Source organism: Henckelia pumila, chromosome 2 (genome assembly GCF_033568475.1).
Source record: "Henckelia pumila isolate YLH828 chromosome 2, ASM3356847v2, whole genome shotgun sequence".
Classification (NCBI taxonomy): domain Eukaryota; kingdom Viridiplantae; phylum Streptophyta; class Magnoliopsida; order Lamiales; family Gesneriaceae; genus Henckelia; species Henckelia pumila.
The window spans coordinates 122,998,872-123,015,976 of NC_133121.1; the positions used below are offsets into that span (position 1 = coordinate 122,998,872).

At 43.6% G+C, this 17,105-nt stretch overlaps 1 protein-coding gene across 1 annotated transcript; it reads right to left on the reverse strand.

Moving 5' to 3' along the window:
- Positions 1-162: 162 nt before the first annotated feature.
- LOC140880481 (S-adenosyl-L-methionine-dependent tRNA 4-demethylwyosine synthase) lies at positions 163-4,892 on the reverse strand. The gene is made up of 8 exons (XM_073284968.1): positions 3,895-4,892; positions 3,008-3,123; positions 2,178-2,353; positions 1,666-1,856; positions 1,485-1,571; positions 972-1,129; positions 585-795; positions 163-486 (listed from the first exon to the last, which is right to left on the reverse strand). The coding sequence occupies exons 1-8, from the start codon at positions 4,816-4,818 to the stop codon at positions 334-336; spliced, it is 2,016 nt and encodes a 671-aa protein (XP_073141069.1). The 5' UTR covers positions 4,819-4,892; the 3' UTR covers positions 163-333.
- Between the last annotated feature and the right edge of the window lie 12,213 nt (positions 4,893-17,105).

A 17,105-nucleotide genomic window follows, 5' to 3' on the forward strand; every position in this document is an offset into this window, starting at 1 on the left:
CGACAATACATGAGTAGCGTGGCTAATCTTCTCTGTATTGCGGGGTATATACAGTGTATGGCTATATGTGACATCATCTCAAAAAAAATGCGACATCATATGAGGGAGTTTGATTGGTACAATCATTGACTCTTGTCTTGCCAAATCATACTTGCACGTGAATCAAACATAAATTTACAATCCCAATCTTACTTTTCGTTCCAAGAATTCTCACAACCAGTGACATGATAACCAATGTAGAAGGGTTGGGGGGTAGGGGGGCTATTACAAAATTCAAAATTGTTGGCCATTTGAGCCATTCAATATGCAAATTCAAGATCAAGATCCTCATCCCTAAGCTAACTTCTCAGCAGCGGATCTGTGATGCCGCTCTTTCTTAAACCGCAACTGGTCTGGATCGAAACCACCTTCTTCAGCTCCATAGACCGCCCACCTTGGTGTACGGGACATGTAATCTTCACTGGTAAAAGGTTCTCCAGAAGCCACCTTCAGTTCAAGATGATAAATTTCACTAATCAATGAACAAACACACCAACGATACAAGCCCTTTTTGAGCATACAGAAAAACAAGATGCGTTACAAACCAGGTCGTGGAACTTGTCATAATCGATCCACGTGAACCATTCGCCGTCGACCTTAAATTTGCTGACTTTGCCCAAAAGAACACAACATGAGTGCTCGTGCTCACAAGCAACTTCATATGCACCATTGCTTTTTTGGGCCAATGCTTCCGAAAACTTCTTCACATCGGAATGCCAAGGAACATTCTCCATTGTTAATTTTGAAGTTGCTGACCTGTGATAGAGTTACCAAGACCAAGCAAACAAAAAATCTTTAATTAAGTTTTGGATAAAAAGAATAGAAAGAACACAACATACGATCCACTATATGTCAAGACCATGCAAACAAAAAATCTTTAATTAAGTTTTGGATGAGAAACGAGACAAAAGAATAGAAAGAACACAACATACGATCCACAATATGTCACGCCTTTGATCTCGATAAAATCAGGATTTCCAAGATCAAAAAGGCTAGAATAGGCATCTACATCCTCAGTGTTCCATCCTTTGACAAGTGTCAGGCGGTAGACAGTTCGTTGTTGCTTCTCTCTGAGAGCTTTCAGGGAATCCTGACAGTAATTGACAACATCTTATTCAGTTACATCTAGATGGAAAGAAAAAACTGAAGGTGCCCAATCACTAATTTCACAGAATAAGGGATCCCATAACCTTTAGTTCATCGGGGACATTTACACAGAAAGCTTGAAGAAACTCCATTAGTTCATTTTTAATTGGTTTCAATCCACACTATCTAGGCGGTATTATGTGACTTGTTTGTGTCAAGAATTGGTATTCAAAGGTGTCCATTTTGCATTTTTGAAAGACTGGTTGCAGATGTGTCTTATCCTTCGGTAATACATTTAATTTTCAATTATTGAAGTTGTTTCTAAAGAAAAAACATAAGAAAGAAAAATAGATACTCACTACAAATCGCTCCCAGAAGTCACCAAAAAGTGGTCTATCAATGGCCTTCAAGCTATCCTTCGTTGCAGCATCGACACTAACATACAACTGCAGTAGTAACTCATTAAACGATGCATTCCAGAATCCAGTGCTCCTAAAAGTACTGATCACCAACACAACATAATGAAAAAAAAATGCTTGCCTGTGTGATAGGTTTTAACATCTTAATCCTTTCAGGAAACTGTGCATTTGTTACCAGAAAAGTTGAGATTCGCCGGCGGTGAAGCTCATCAACAAGCGCATTAATCTCGGGATACATGATTGGTTCACCAACAAGTGATAATGCACAGTGTCTTGGGGAAAGACCTTCAGACAAACGATCTGCTTTAACACCTGTGGACATAGATTACCGTGGTCAATTTTCAGCAAATAGCAAGCTAGCTAAAAGCCTCATGCCATCTATGAAATCTTGATAACATAACTCGATGTCTAGCAAGACAAAGAAAGTATATGATGCAAAAAGTTCTAGTGAACAACCCAAACCTGTTAAATAGCAGAACAAAAAACAGACATAAATATTTTCAATTTGAAATTCTACAGATGTGTGTATATATAATTCAATGTCTAGTAAGACAGGCATTAGATGAAAAAGTTATAACACAATATTGTTTTACGAGAAAGAGAGAGAATACAAGTCTCATCATAATAACCTACCCGGAACCCCTTTCATTTGTCGTATCATTTTCGTATGAAGATCAATAGCAGTGTCAACTATTACCAATGGATCATCCATCTTCCATCGCCAGCTTTTCCCTACAGGATTCGTGTGATGCCTCCAGCAAAAAACACATTTGTTTGCACAAGCCAAACTCGGTGTTGCTTCCATGCACCTGGAGACATGCAAACACCTCTGCTAAAAGTTCAAAAAATGCAATTCAAATATAATGTTTCAGAAAATACAACAAAAGATAAGTCTCCTCATTGATTAATATTTTCATTTTCTATATTTGTTATTGTGATTAATAATCACAATTTCATGAAATTTGTTCTCATATTTTGTTAATCAAATGCTAGTTTTTTTAAAAAAATTGTTTATAAAAATATAAACAATTGTTAGATACTAAAAATTTAATCATTTAAGTTAGCTGTTAAGATTTCATTTAACAATAATTTTTACTAATGACCACGAATAGCTCTCTTCGAACACTCTCATTCGAAAAAAGAAAATGTTTCGTTACGCTAAGAAGCCCTTCTAACTTCCAAACAATTAACCATATGTGTGCATAGAGAAACAAAAATGAAAAAAATTGAAATACTAAACGAAGAACAAATGAGGAAATAATTGCTTGCCGCAGACCCAAAATTCGTTTCTAAAACGGAAGAAATTGAAACCTGTTACTATCTCGATACATAATAATCAGTCATACAGCTTAACTTAGCATGAATAAATATGGCTACAAAACAAACAAGTAAAATATACCATAGATCATTACGATTTTCGATGCCGACCATAGAATTACAACAAAATTGAATTAAACCCACACCTGTGACTCTCAATCCCATAAAATGAATGCTTATAGCAACCTCCACGCCCTCTAAGTTGAGACTTGGTCCATCTACAAAGTTTAACTCCACTATGAGAGCCAATTATTTTATAACCCTGCAAGCAGCGTCTGTCACTTAGACAAAACGAACATGAAATATTATTCAAGAAAAACTGACAAAATAATCAAAACCCATGGATATTGATTAGATAGTCAAGTGAATATATTACAAACAATATTAGCAAACTAGGCTGGCCTCAGTTCTATGTATTCCACTCTGCAGAAAGCCCGGGGAATCCTTTAGGCTCAATTGATGTTTGCAGGAGCCATAGTGTGCACATCCAAGTTATTGGAATAGGTTGGATCTGGGAAAAGAACTGTGTAATTCTCATAGCTTAAGCTAAATGAGACATACTTTCTAGCATTTGCATTAAATTGAATACTTAATGATTGACTATGAAAACTTGTACCCTCCAGGTATAGTTGTAGGCTTTAGTTAAGAATAAGAATAAATAAATACTCCATCAAGATTATAATTCTTAACAAATAAATACTCTGTCAAGATTATAATAGGCAACATGCAAGGTATTATTGTCACTGTATCTAGTAGAGCAATAGAACATTATATTTCAATGAAATTCACAAAAATCCACACCGGAGATGGCAAATTTGTTCAATATTTGTAATGAGCCACATAATACCAAAAATAAAAACCACTTGATCCAATGAAGAGCAAAATTCCAGGCTATGACCTTATTAATCTATCAATTTCGCCTCAATCGTAGAGTTGGAGCATAATTCAACACAACAAAACCAATATTTCTCAATTATTATTGCACCAAATGATAGATTTCAATTATTGACATAATTATTCTCGAAAGGCCTACCTGCTTCTGCAAGCTCGCCCTTATCACCGGAGTCACCATTTCTTTCTCCCCATTCACCGCTTCTCCATTCACTTTTCCATTAGCAGTTGTTCCCATATTTGACTTCCTTGAAGGCGCTTTACCAGCAATATCCTCAAGATCAACAATCCCCGATTCAGGATCGTCATCTTCTTCTGCACTGTCACTAAACTCGACTTGACCTTCAATCTGGCTCCCAACTACGACATTTTGAGAACACCCTCGATTCTCCCCTATTAAACCCTTCAAAGAGCCAACAACCCTATCACTCCAACCATCAAACACCTCATCCAAATCTCCCTCGTCCCCATCTCCCTCCCCTAACTCTACAATTTCAGTCGCCCCAAGCTTCCTTAATTTTTCTGAAACTCCCTTTGCCACAGTATTAAATGTCTCCACATAACTCCTACTCCCCACCCCAAAAACCGCGTACTTGCAGTCCTTCAGCACAAGCGCCCCAACCCGAAAATCATCAGCACTCTCGGTCAACCAATTAACCAAAAAGCTCCCATTTTGAGGCGGCCCGCCATTTTCCCAAGTCGAAGCAACTATTACAACCAAGGATTCTTTACACAAATCCTCAGGCTCGTAGTCTTTAGGATCAACGAAATCAAAGGGAATATCGTTGAGGGTCAAAAGCGCGTGGAGGCGCCGCGCAAGTGTTTTTGACGTGTTGGTTTGTGAGAGGAAAAAAAGCTTACCTCTTTTGGAGGAACTGGGGCCAGAGCTTTGGACCAATGGTTCTTTGAGGAGGCGCGTGAGAAGACGCCGGTGGCGATGGCGGGATTTGTAGATGAAATAGAGTGTGGCAGAGGCGGAGAGAAGCGTAAGCAGAGCAAGGCGTGTAGAAGGGGACATGGTGGGAATTACTATTAGACGCAAAGATGTTGGGGTTTCCCGGAACATGAACGAATCAAGTCCCGCAGCCCATATTTCACTTCTTTGCTGGTAGTAGGTGAATACATATACAGAACATTTTTTTTTTCATTTATATTAATATGATATAATTATCACTCTTTTAATCTCTTAAATTAAATAAGTTTAAACCAAAAAATATATCTACAGTTTCATAAATATTTCATTAGACTAGTTAATTTTATTCATATTTATAACAAAAAACGATAATTGAAATTGAAACATAAGATCAAGTGGATAAAAAATGAATTTTCCTCCATGTTTACTTTCGATGTTTGTTGCAAAAGTTGACTCAAATTACTCATATATGACTTCCACTATTGGTACCAAATTGAGAACGGCATGCTCTAGCTAAATTTCTCAAACAATAGTTCGCCGAAGATGAATGTTTAAATTGAGTGGTGAACGATATGTGGTGATAAAATTTGGGACAAAGAGACGCACGAGATTTCTTAGTGTTAGTGGAAAACTAGGAATACAAAATTCTCGTGACATGAATTAGGGTAATTTTCAAAAAAAGTAAACATGTATCCATAAGAGTCTTCAGTCTACAACCGTGGATAAGGCAAAATCACTTGCGTTCGATGCATCAATGGATGTGCTTCCGGCCTCTTCTCGGCCCAATGCCTATTCTGATGCCCTTGCACAAGCCCTTTTTCCACTTTCTTTGTTCTTTTTGTCTATCCTCTCATGTCACATATTGCTTATCCAGTTTTTGATAAGAAACTTTTTTTGGCTTATGCAGCCGCAAGTGATACCAAACATAAAGACCATAATTAGGTTTGTGATTATTATGTTGGATTTTATGTCGTTGTATTTGGTTTTTAACCTTTAATTTGTATCTTTTGCATGTTATCAACATTTCTTTGTAAACTACTTTATCTAATATCTAAAAAATGATATTCTTTTGAGACATTAATTGATACCCGGAGGAGAAAACTACATCAGCTCATCGATGACCTTAATATAAAAAGAACATCCCTAATCAACCAGAACCGGTTCAGGAGCTCAGCTCGGGAGCTCGGAGCTCGGCCAAGATCCCTACCATAATTCCCAGCTCGGGTCGGGAGATCAGCTCGGGAGCTCGGAGCTCGGCCAAGCTCCCCCACCATAATTCCCAGCTCGGGTCGGGAGATCAGCTCGGGAACTCGGAGCTCGGCCAAGCTCCCCCACCATAATTTCCAGCTCGGGTCGGGAGCTCAGCTCGGGAGCTTGGGGCTCAGCTCAGCCCCAATATTAGTAGGGAGTTAGCTTAGTAAATGGGTTCGACAACCTTGGTGAGCTAGCTAAGATGTTAGGATCAATGTTTAGGGCGAGTTCAGGAGTTCAGTAATAACTCACTCACCCCTTTTCATATGACCCCCGGGGGAGCAGCAATATAGAGTCTTAGTGATGACAGGTCAGCTCGGATAAAATGTACATGTCGATATTTTCACGGTCAAGCTAGATTCAGACGAGATATCCGCCTATATATTCAGGATTGCAATTCCGGGATTCTCGGGTTCCTGATAAGGAAGGTAAGCGTAAGATTCAGAGTCCTCTCCTATACCAGGTTCACTTTCATTATTTGGATCCTAATTTTCACTCGTGTACACACATCACTCTCTATATTTCGTTATCCTAGCATCTGACTTGAGCATCGGAGGGGATACGTCGGAATACCTTCCGGCCCCCCCTTTAACACTCTTGTTCGTGGTTTCAGGTCAGCAACAGGTCATCATTTATTGGACGAGTTTTGTTAGCGCAACTAATTAGCTCATCCAAGAAGATCACTTTATTGAGGTATATCAATTGGCACCGTCTGTGGGAAATTTAAGCTAAGGCGTATATATGGCGGGAAGAGGAAGAGGAAGAGGGAGGGGAGGAGGAAATGTGGCGGACATGACTGTAGATCAGCTCAACCAGTTCATCACTCAAACGGTGCAAACAGCCATGGGTCAGAATCCACCACCTCCTCCCCCTCCACCTGGAGGTCAGCCAAACCAAATGGATGCGATGTGGGAAGAGATCAGGAGATTAGGTCGGCAAGTCAGAGGTCGGCCTGGGCCGATACAGAGAGAAAGCCCTTTTGCTCGGGCTATTTTAGATGAAGAACTCCCTGCGAATTTTAAGCAACCCACCTTAGGGGAGTATGATGGGAGCTCAGATCCAGAGGAACATTTGGGAAGGTTTGAAAATGCAGCCCTGTTGCACAGATATACGGATGCAATTAAATGTCGGGTCTTCCTCACCACTCTGGTGAGATCAGCTCAGCAATGGTTCAATCTTTTACAGCCTGGTAGCATTCGAAGTTTCAATGACTTCAGCTTAGCCTTTTTACACCAATTTGCGAGTATAAAAAAATATTTGAAGACCTCTCTTAGTTTGTTTAATCTGAAGCAATCTGAGGTGGAACTTTTGAGGGAGTATGTTCAGCGCTTCAATACAGCAGCTTTGGAAGTACCTGCGGCCACTGCAGATACCTTGGTAAACTCTTTCACTCAAGGGTTGAGGGGAGGAGAGTTTTTCAAATCTTTGGTCAAGAAGCCTCCTTTGACTTATGATGAGCTCCTTAGTCGAGCTGAGAAGTATGTGAATTTGGAGGATGCACAGAGGCAAAGGAGGCATGAAAGAACGTCTGGGAGTAAGCCAAATACCAAGATAGGAGCAAAGGTAGAAGGGAAGGCAGATGTTGGAAGAAAAAGGGTTGCGGAAGAGATGAACAGGGCTAAGGGACCCTACCCTTACGTACCACTCTCGGTAAGCCTGGAGAAGGAAATGCAAGTTTGTGAGGATAGGTGAGCGCTTGTGAGGCCTCGAAATGCTGAGAAAGGCCCGCGGTTACTGCCATCCGACAAGTTTTGCAACTTTCATCAGGAGTATGGGCATATCACTAATGACTGCCAGAGGCTAGGCGAGGAGGTGCAGAGAATTATTTCTGAGGATGCTCGACTCAGGGCTGAGCTGACTCAGAGGGCAAATCCTCCTCGCCAAGGCCGAGCTCCTCAATGGAGGGATCAGGGAAATGAAGTAAGGGGAAACCAACCTGATCATCAAATAAGAGCTCCACGAAATGGTCAGGAAGATAGGGTTGAGAAAATTGCAAATCACCCTCATAGGGGCATGATCAATATGATTTCAGGAGGCACTACATATGGGGATTCAGGAAGGGCTCGCAAATCTCACGAGCGCAGATTGGAAAAGTTTGAGGTAAATTCTCAGCTTAGCTGTCCTACTGATCCAAACATTAGTTTTGGAAGGGAAGATTTAAAGGATGTGGTGGTACCTCATAATGATCCCTTATTGGTCACCTTGACCATAGCCAATTATGATGTGGCTCGCATCTTTGTTGATACTGGTAGCTCAGTAAACATTATCTTCAAAGAAACCCTTGATCAAATGAAGTTGGAAGGATTTGAGTTGGACCCAATCACCACGGAGTTGTATGGGTTCACGGGTCATGCTTTGCAACCGTTGGGACAAATAGTGCTCCCATTATCTCTTGGAAATGGAGAGCAGAGAGTAACCAAAATGGCTTGCTTCACCATGGTGGATGCACCATCCTTTTTCAATGGAATATTGGGGCGCCCTGCCCTGAGTGATTTCCGAGCCGTGGCATCCACCTATCATCAGAAGTTGAAGTTCCCAAGTGGAAGAGAAGTGGGGGTTGTTCGGGGTGATCAGAAGGCAGCTCGGTTGTGTTATGTGAATGAAGTGAATATTGATGCAAAGAAGAAGAGGAGGGAACTAGGAATGGTTTCAGTAGGTCGAACATCGAGGGTGTTTGGTCAGAAGGTGCTTCTGATGTCTGAAGAAGGTAATGAGAAGGTGGAATTAAGCCCAGGGGCTCAGATTGTTAAATTAGCTGCTGATCTCGTCCCATCAGTGAAGAAAAGATTGGTTGACTGCTTGAAGAAGAACAAGGATGTTTTTGCTTGGTCTGTGTCAGAGCTCAAAGGGGTTAGTGCGGAAATTATGGTTCATCGACTCAACACTCTTGCGGGAGTGAGGCTGATAAAACAGAAGAAGAGACACTTTGGACCAAAAAAGGATAAGGTTATTAAAAAATAAGTGGATGAGCTCCTTGAGGCAGGACACATTAGGGAAGTGCAGTTCCCTACTTGGTTATCAAATGTGGTCTTGGTCCCTAAGAGCTCAGGCAAGTGGAGGATGTGTGTCGATTTCAGAGACTTGAATAAGGCATGCCCCAAAGATTGTTATCCACTGCCTCGAATCGATCACTTGGTTGACTCTACGGCAGGTCATCAGTACTTATGCTTCATGGATGCATATCAGGGGTATCACCAAATTCCTTTGGCGGAGGAAGATTAGGACAAAGTAAGTTTCACTACCTCTCATGGAACTTTTTTTTATAGAGTGATGCCTTTTGGTTTGAAGAATGCAGGGGCCACTTATCAAAGGCTCATGGACAGAGTGTTCGCCTCCCAAATTGGCAGAAATATGGAAGTTTATGTGGATGATATTCTGGTGAAGTCTCAGGATGATGTGGGATTGTTGGCCGACCTTGAGGAGATTTCTCGACTTTAAGAGCTTATCAGGTGAAACTTAATCCGGAGAAGTGTGTATTTGGAATTAGGGGAGGTAAGTTTTTGGGGTACATGGTTACTGAGAGGGGGATAGAGCCCAATCCTGAGAAGGTGCAGGCTATCCGATCCATGTCTGCTCCTCGTAATCTGCAAGAAGTTCAGAGGTTGGCAGAAAGGATAGCAGCCTTGTCTCGATTAAATCAAGATCAGCTCATAGAAGTCTACTTTTCTTCAAAGTGCTTCGTAAAGTCAAGAAATTTGAATGGGATGATGAAATCGGGAAGGCATTTGATGACCTAAAAAGCTATTTAGCTGAACTCCCTGTGTTGGCTAAGGCAATTCCTGGTGAACCATTGTACATCTATTTATCAGCTTTGGAAGGGGCAGTCAGCTCAGTACTTATTAGGCAGGAGGGAGCAACTCAACACCCTATCTATTTCTTTTCACATGCCCTTAAGGGTGCAGAACTCCGGTATTCGGAGGTGAAAAAGCTAGCGTTGGCCTTGGTTATGACAGCAAGGAAGCTCAGACCTTACTTTTTATCACATCCTATTGTGGTACTGACCAACAGCCCTATTGGGAGGATATTGACTCGAGTTGATATTTCGGGAAGATTGGTGAAATGGACTACGGAGCTCAGTGAGTATGACATCCAGTATGAACCAAGGTCAGCCATTAAGGCTCAGTCGTTGGCAGATTTTCTGGCCGAAACGAGACATGTGGAAGCAGAGGATTTGTGGAAAGTATATGTTGATGGCTCTTCTAATAATGAAGGATGTGGAGTGGGGGTGTTTTTGATCTCTCCTCGTGGAGATGAGATCAGATTGGCAGTTAGGTTGGATTTTTGAGCTTCTAATAACGAGGCAGAGTATGAGGCTATGTTAATCGGCCTCCGAGAAGCTAAGCAAGCTGGGGCAGCTTGGGTGCATCTCTACTCTGATTCACAGTTAGTAGCTCAGCAGGTTAATGGAACGTATGAAGTGAAAAATGAGAAGTTGAAGGAATACATGAGGGCGATAGAGGAAGCTCGGGGCCTCTTTGATGAGGTAATGTTTGAACAAATTCCAAGGGAGAGCAATGAAAAAGCAGATTATCTTGCCAAGATGGCTAGCTCACTTCATAACTGGAAGAACAGATACGTAGTCGTGCAAGTGAAATTAACACCTTCTACTGAGCTCACACCATTAGCTCATGAAGAGAGTGACTGGAGAAGAGAGCTCTTGGAATACATGGAGAAGGGCAAGTTACCAAAAGATCCAAAGAAAGCATATCGGTTGAAGCAGAGGAGTCTCCTCTTTGTGGTGGTGGAGGGAGTTCTTTATAAGAGGTCATTTTTTGGACCTCTTCTCAAGTGTTTAGGCCCTAAGGAAGCTCATTATGTCCTGAAGGAGATACACGAGGGGTGTTGTGGCATTCACTTGGGGTCTTATTCTCTAGCCCGTAAGGTTCTCTTAGCAGGATATTTTTGGCCTACTATTTTGAAAGGTGTCATAGCTTTGGTGACTTCTTGTGACAGTTGTCAGCGACATAGCAGACTTCAGCATCAGCCAGCAGCGTTAATGAAAGGAATTGTGGCAGCGTGTCCTTTCGATCAGTGGGGAATGGATATTGTGGGTCCTTTCCCTCCAGCTCCAACTCAGAAGAAATTCTTGTTGGTCGCTATTGATTACTTCTCTAAGTGGGTGGAGGCGGAGGCCTTGGCTCGAATTACTGAAGGGGAAGTGCTGAAATTTCTATGGAAGAATATAGTATGCAGATTTGGAGTACCCGGGAAGCTTATTTCTTATAATGGGATACAGTTTCAAGTGGCTCGAGTGCAAGCTTGGTGTAAAGAAATGAAAATTCAGCAACACTTCACCTCTGTCCATTATCCTCAGAGTAATGGTCAGGTGGAGGTTACTAATAGGTCTTTGGTGCAAAGCTTGAAGACACGCTTGAGAAAAGCCCAGGGAAATTGGGTGGAAGAGCTCCCTAGTGTGTTATGGTCATATCGTACCACACCGAGAATTGGGACTGGAGAGACTCCATTTAGTATGGTGTACGGAAATGAGGCCGTCCTGCCAACAGAAATTGGAGAAGAGTCGGCTCGGATCATTTTCTATGATGAGGAAAATGGAGAAAGGAGAATGGAAGACCTAGACTTTTTGGATGAAAAGAAAGAAGCTGCTGCTATCAGAATGGAGGCATACAAGAACAGGATAGCTTGGTCCTATAATCGTCGGGTGCGCAGGAAGGGTTTTCAGGTAGGAGATTTGGTGCTCAGGAGAGTTCAGGAGGTGGCTGTAGGGAAGCTCAACCCTAAGTGGGAAGGACCGTACAAGGTGGTGATGAGGCTCAGTTCGGATGCTTACTACCTGGAAGATTTAAAGGGAAAGATGATGAAGAGGCCTTGGAGCGCTTACAATTTACAAAAATATTATTCTTAATGTTGCAAGTACAATTTTCCTTTAAGTTGTAATTCATGCAAGTTATATTCTATTTTTATCTATGAGCAGTTACTTTTTCGGAAATATTGATGTAAATGTGCCTCAGCTCATCACCTTAGTCACGCCTCTTAGGCCCCTGACTTTGGTTCAGTTCATCACCTTAGTCACGCCTCGTAGGCCCCTGACTTTGGTTCAACTCATCGCCTTAGTCACGCCTCTTAGGCCCCTGACTTTGGCTCAGTTCATCACCTTAGTCACGCCTCTTAGGCCCCTGACTTTGGTTCAGCTCATCGTCTTAGTCACGCCTCTTAGGCCCCTAACTTTGGCTCAGCTCATCACCTTAGTCATGCCTCTTAGGCCCCTGACTTTGGTTCAGCTCATCACCATAGTCATGCCTCTTAGGCCCCTAACTTTGGTTCAGCTCATCACCTTAGTCACGCCTCTTAGGCCCCTGACTTTGGTTCAGCTCATCACCTTAGTCACGCCTCTTAGGCCCCTGACTTTGGTTCAGCTCATCGCCTTAGTCACGCCTCTTAGGCCCCTGACTTTGGCTCAGCTTATCACCTTAGTCATGCCTCTTAGGCCCTGACTTTGATTTAGCTCATCACCTTAGTCACGCCTCTTAGGCCCCTGACTTTGGTTCAGCTCATCGCCTTAGTCACACCTCTTAGGCCCCTGACTTTGGCTCAGCTCATCGCCTTAGTCACGCCTCTTAGGCCCCTGACTTTGGCTCAGCTCATCACCTTAGTCACGCCTCTTAGGCCCCTGACTTTGGTTCAGCTCATCACCTTAGTCACGCCTCTTAGGCCTTTGACTTTGGTTCAGCTCATCTCCTTAGTCATGCCTCTTAGGCCCATGACTTTGGCTCAGCTTGCTACCTTAGTCACGCATCTTAGGCCCGACTTTGGTTCAGCTCCCTACCTTAGTCACGTCACCTCGACCCTGATTTTTGGGCTCAGTTCAGTTACAGCACTTTGATTTCAGCCCTTAACGCATTTTAGATACTCAAGTACAAATGGTGTTAGCTGGTTAATTAAACACACACTTGGTAATTATGAGGAGTCACTTCACATTGCTCTCATTTAGATGAGCTGGGAGTCAGGGCAATTTGGTTTGGGAGCTCGGGAGCCCATTTAGGCGATTTGAGAACATATGTAAGGTCAGGTCGAAAGTTTGGCTACGGCAGCTCAGCTCGGATCTGGGAGCTCAGCTCGGCTCCTGAAGCTCAGCTCAGTCCAACGCCTCCGGGTGTTGGTTTATTTTTAAGTAAGTACTTTGCTCCCCTTAGGGAGCTCAGCTCAGTTCAACGCTTTCGGGTGTTGGTTTATTTTTAAATAAGTACTTTGTTCCCCTTAGGGAGCTCAGCTTCAACGCTTCCGGGTGTTGGTTTATTTTTAAATAAGTACTTTGCTCTCCTTAGGAAGCTCAGCTCAGTTCAACACCTTCGGGTGTTGGTTTATTTTTAAATAAGTACTTTGCTCCCCTTAGGGAGCTCAGCTCAGTTCAACACGTCCGGGTGTTGATTTGTTTTTAAATAAGTACTTTGCTCCTCTTAGGGAGCTCAACTCAGTTCAACACCTCCGAGTGTTGGTTTATTTTTAAATAAGTACTTTGCTCCCCTTAAGGAGCTCAGCTCAGTTCAACGCCTCTGGGTGTTAGTTTATTTTTAAATAAGTACTTTGCTCCCCTTAAGGGTCTCAGCTCAGTTCAACACCTTCGGGTGTTGGTTTATTTTTAAATAAGTATTTTACTCCCCTTAAGGAGCTCAGCTCAGTTCAACACCTCCGGGTGTTAGTTTATTTTTAAATAAGTACTTTGCTCCCCTTAAGGGGCTCAGCTCAGTTCAACACCTCCGGGTGTTGGTTTATTTTTAAATAAGTACTTTGCTCCCCTTAAGGAGCTCAGCTCAGTTCAACACCTCCGGGTGTTGGTTTATTTTTAAATAAGTACTTTGCTCCCCTTAAGGAGCTCAGCTCAGTTCAATGCCTCCGGGTGTTGGTTTATTTTTAAATAAGCATTTTGCTCCCCTTAGGGAGCTCAGCTCAGTTCAACGCCTCCGGGTGTTAGTTTATTTTTAAATGTTAATCTTATTTCCATTCAAGGAGCTCAGCTCAGCTCAGCTCAACATTTTTGGGTGTTAGTTGAGCTTAACACCTTTGGGGTTAGTTTAGCTCAGCTCTTATTTCCCATTTGTAGGTCAATTCAGATAAATAAAAGAGAAACAATGTAATAAATGAGTTTGCATAGTAAAGCGAGAAGTTAAATGTTTACATCCCTCATAACAAAAATCAATGCTCATTCTCTCCATCCCCTTCACCCTGCTCAGCCTCGCCCTCACCTTCCTTAACTGGCTCTCCTGAGGTGAGGGAGAGGACAAACCCATCCAAATCCAAAAAATCTACAGGAACCCCTTCAGGAGGGTAACCTGCCGCCCTAAACTGCTGGGTACAGCCCTCGAACCCTTTCGATAAGTAGCCATAGGCTTGGACAGCAACCTCATCCATGAACTCGTCCGAATTTAGGAAGCCTTCTTTGAAGCCTTCAGCTCCCTTGGCCAGCTTGGTTCGGGACAGCTCTAGCTCTTGGAGGGCTTGAGAAATCTGATCCTGAGAACCTTTAAGTTCATCCTGCAAGGCTTCCTTCTGCACCTCGGAGACTCGGAGGTCATTCAACTGCTTCAGCCGGTCGGCCTGGAAGCCCATCCGCATCTCATCCATTTGAGCTCGGAGAGTGGCCACCTCCTTGTTATGAGCCATCTTTAGAACCTCAAGCTCTTGGTTCAGCTCAGTAAGATGAGTATCAAAAATCCTGGTGTCCTTGATGAGTTGCTTCCGAGCAATGGAAGCTCGGAGGGACACCTCGGCGTTCAGTGCGGCATCCTGGCATAGGACAGAGATCGTTTTGAGCTGAGTATAAAGTGCTGAGCTTAAAGTAAATAAAGTATAAATCTCCTCAGCGGAAGAGGTGTTGGAGCGATGTAAGAGCTCAGCCCAGCCAAGGTTCTTCACAAAGTCAGCATCGGCTTGAGAAAGCATGTCCTGAAGGACTGATCCTGCTGCTGGGGTAGGACCTACCCCCACTATCCGAAGCTCATCATGGTACATGTCAAAGAAATTGGAGTGGCATCGGACCACAGGGGTTTGAGGCTTCTCCGACCTGAACTGCCGAAGAGTCACTACCTCGGGAATGGTAGATTTTCCCGAATCCAGCTCTACTATTTCGGGGTAGGGGCTGGATACAGCACGCCTCTTAGAGCCTTTGGAAGGGGCAGAGGATGGCTCGGAGGCAGCAGCAGCGCGGGGCGAAGCAGCTTTGGATTTGCCCGAGGTAGCTTCAGCCTTGCTCCCTGGCTGAGCTGGTGTCTTCTTCTTCTCTAGCATCCTCTTCATTGCAGCATTCATGACTCTTTTTTCTGAGCAAGTAGAAAGGAGGTCAGTAAAAAAAAAAAAGGAGAGAGCAAGGGCGGAGAAGGGCCATACCTAAATTTCCGCGGACCGAGACATCGGCCGAGCTGAGCCCATGGTGACAGAGCAGATCTTCTGCCAGAAGGGCAGAAGTATCGAAGCACCTTCCCCCTATAGCCCTTAGGGCTCCAGTAAACAACTCCCCCTGTCGAAAGCCCGGGGCAGGAACAGGCAGGAGGGGGAGAGTTTCCCTCCAAGCTGAGCATATGTTCCAGGCATCGGAGGGATGAACAAAAAAGAAAGAGTTTTTTCAGTTTTTGTTTGAACTGGGAGAGCCCTTAAAAAATTTGTAATTAGGTCGGCAAAAGAAGTAAAAAGGGCCCTCCTCAGAGAGTTTGGGGAGCAAAAATTTACAGATAGTAAAACAAGTTACTTCAAAGCCTAATGTTCTGAAGAGAACTATAAAGCTGCACAAGGTTCGGAAGGAGTTAGGGTGAACTGCCCTGAGTGAAGCTCATAATAACGGCTGAGTTGCTGGAAGATGAGGGGCAGGGGAAACCTAAGACCAGCTTCTAATTGATCTACATAAAAGGTGTAATATCCCTCTGGGGGATTGTCAGCTCGGTCATCAAGGTCAGGAATAATGAAATCATATTTCTTGGGAGCATGGGATAGAGCTCTTATTTTGTCCTCCTCCGAAGCATCTAGCTCGGAAGGATACAGCTCAAACCACGGCGCCGCAGGGACATCAGGGTCATTGCTCGAGTCAACATCCTGAGCTGAGGTCGAGGGGCGAGCAGGGTCCTGGCCTGTAGGCTCTCCTGCGGGAGTAAGAGCGAGGGAATCAAATTGATCCACCTCACGGAATACTTCGTCCGAGCTTCCAGAGTGAGCTCGGGAAGAAGTGGCCATGAAAGGAATACTTACTTAGGAAGCTCGAAAACTTGGGAGAAAGGCAAGAAAGCGAGGAAGCTTGGAAAAAGGAATTCGAGAGAGAATTTACGGAAGTGAAGAAAGTGAAAATGAAGTTTTCACAGCAAGGGGCTATTTATAGAAAGCTCGGGTTAAATCGAACCGTTGAAATTAGACAGGTGTACGGATCAGATTCTTTGGAAAATTTACCGTCACCTAGTGCTTGTCAGAGTGACAGCTGGGCTCGACGGAGCACCTCAGCTCGGCATTCTTTTAGGGTCATCTCAGAATAAAAATGAATTTCGAGTCTTTGACCTCAATTCGACTTTTATGGGAGGGACTTGTGATACCCGGAGGAGAAAACCACCTCAGCTCATCGATGACCCTAATATAAAAGGAACATCCCTAATCAACCAGAACCGGTTCAGGAGCTCAGCTCGGGAGCTCGGAGCTCGGCCAAGCTCCCCACCATAATTCCCAGCTCGGGTCGGGAGATCAGCTCGGGAGCTCGGAGCTCGGCCAATATCCCCCACCATAATTCCCAGCTCGGGTTGGGAGATCAGCTCGGGAGCTCGGAGCTTGGCCAAGCTCCCCCACCATAATTTCCAGCTCGGGTCGGGAGCTCAGCTCGGGAGCTTGGGGCTCAGCTCAGCCCCAATATTAGTAGGGAGTTAGCTTAGTAAATGGGTTCGACAACCTTGGCGAGCTAGCTAAGATGTTAGGATCAATGTTTAGGGTGAGTTCAGGAGTTCAGTAATAACTCACTCACCCCTTTTCATATGACCCCCGGGGGAGCAGCAATATAGAGTCTTAGTGATGACAGGTCAGCTCGGATAAAATGTACATGTCGATATTTTCACGGTCAAGCTAGATTCAGACGAGATATCCGCCTATATATTCGGGATTGAAATCCCGGGATTCTCGGGTTCCTGATAAGGAAGGTAAGCGTAAGATTCGGAGTCCTCTCCTATAAATACCAGGTTCACTTTCATTATTTGGATCCTAATTTT

Bases quoted from the DNA above. Each gene is read 5' to 3' on its own strand.
- LOC140880481 (XM_073284968.1), bottom strand. From the start codon at position 4,818: ATGTTCCGGGAAACCCCAACATCTTTGCGTCTAATAGTAATTCCCACC. The intron at 3,124-3,894 runs GTAGGCCTTTCG...CGCTGCTTGCAG, and splicing joins GGGCGAGCTTGCAGAAGCAG to GGTTATAAAATAATTGGCTC. The intron at 487-584 runs GTTTGTAACGCA...CTTGAACTGAAG, and splicing joins ATGACAAGTTCCACGACCTG to GTGGCTTCTGGAGAACCTTT.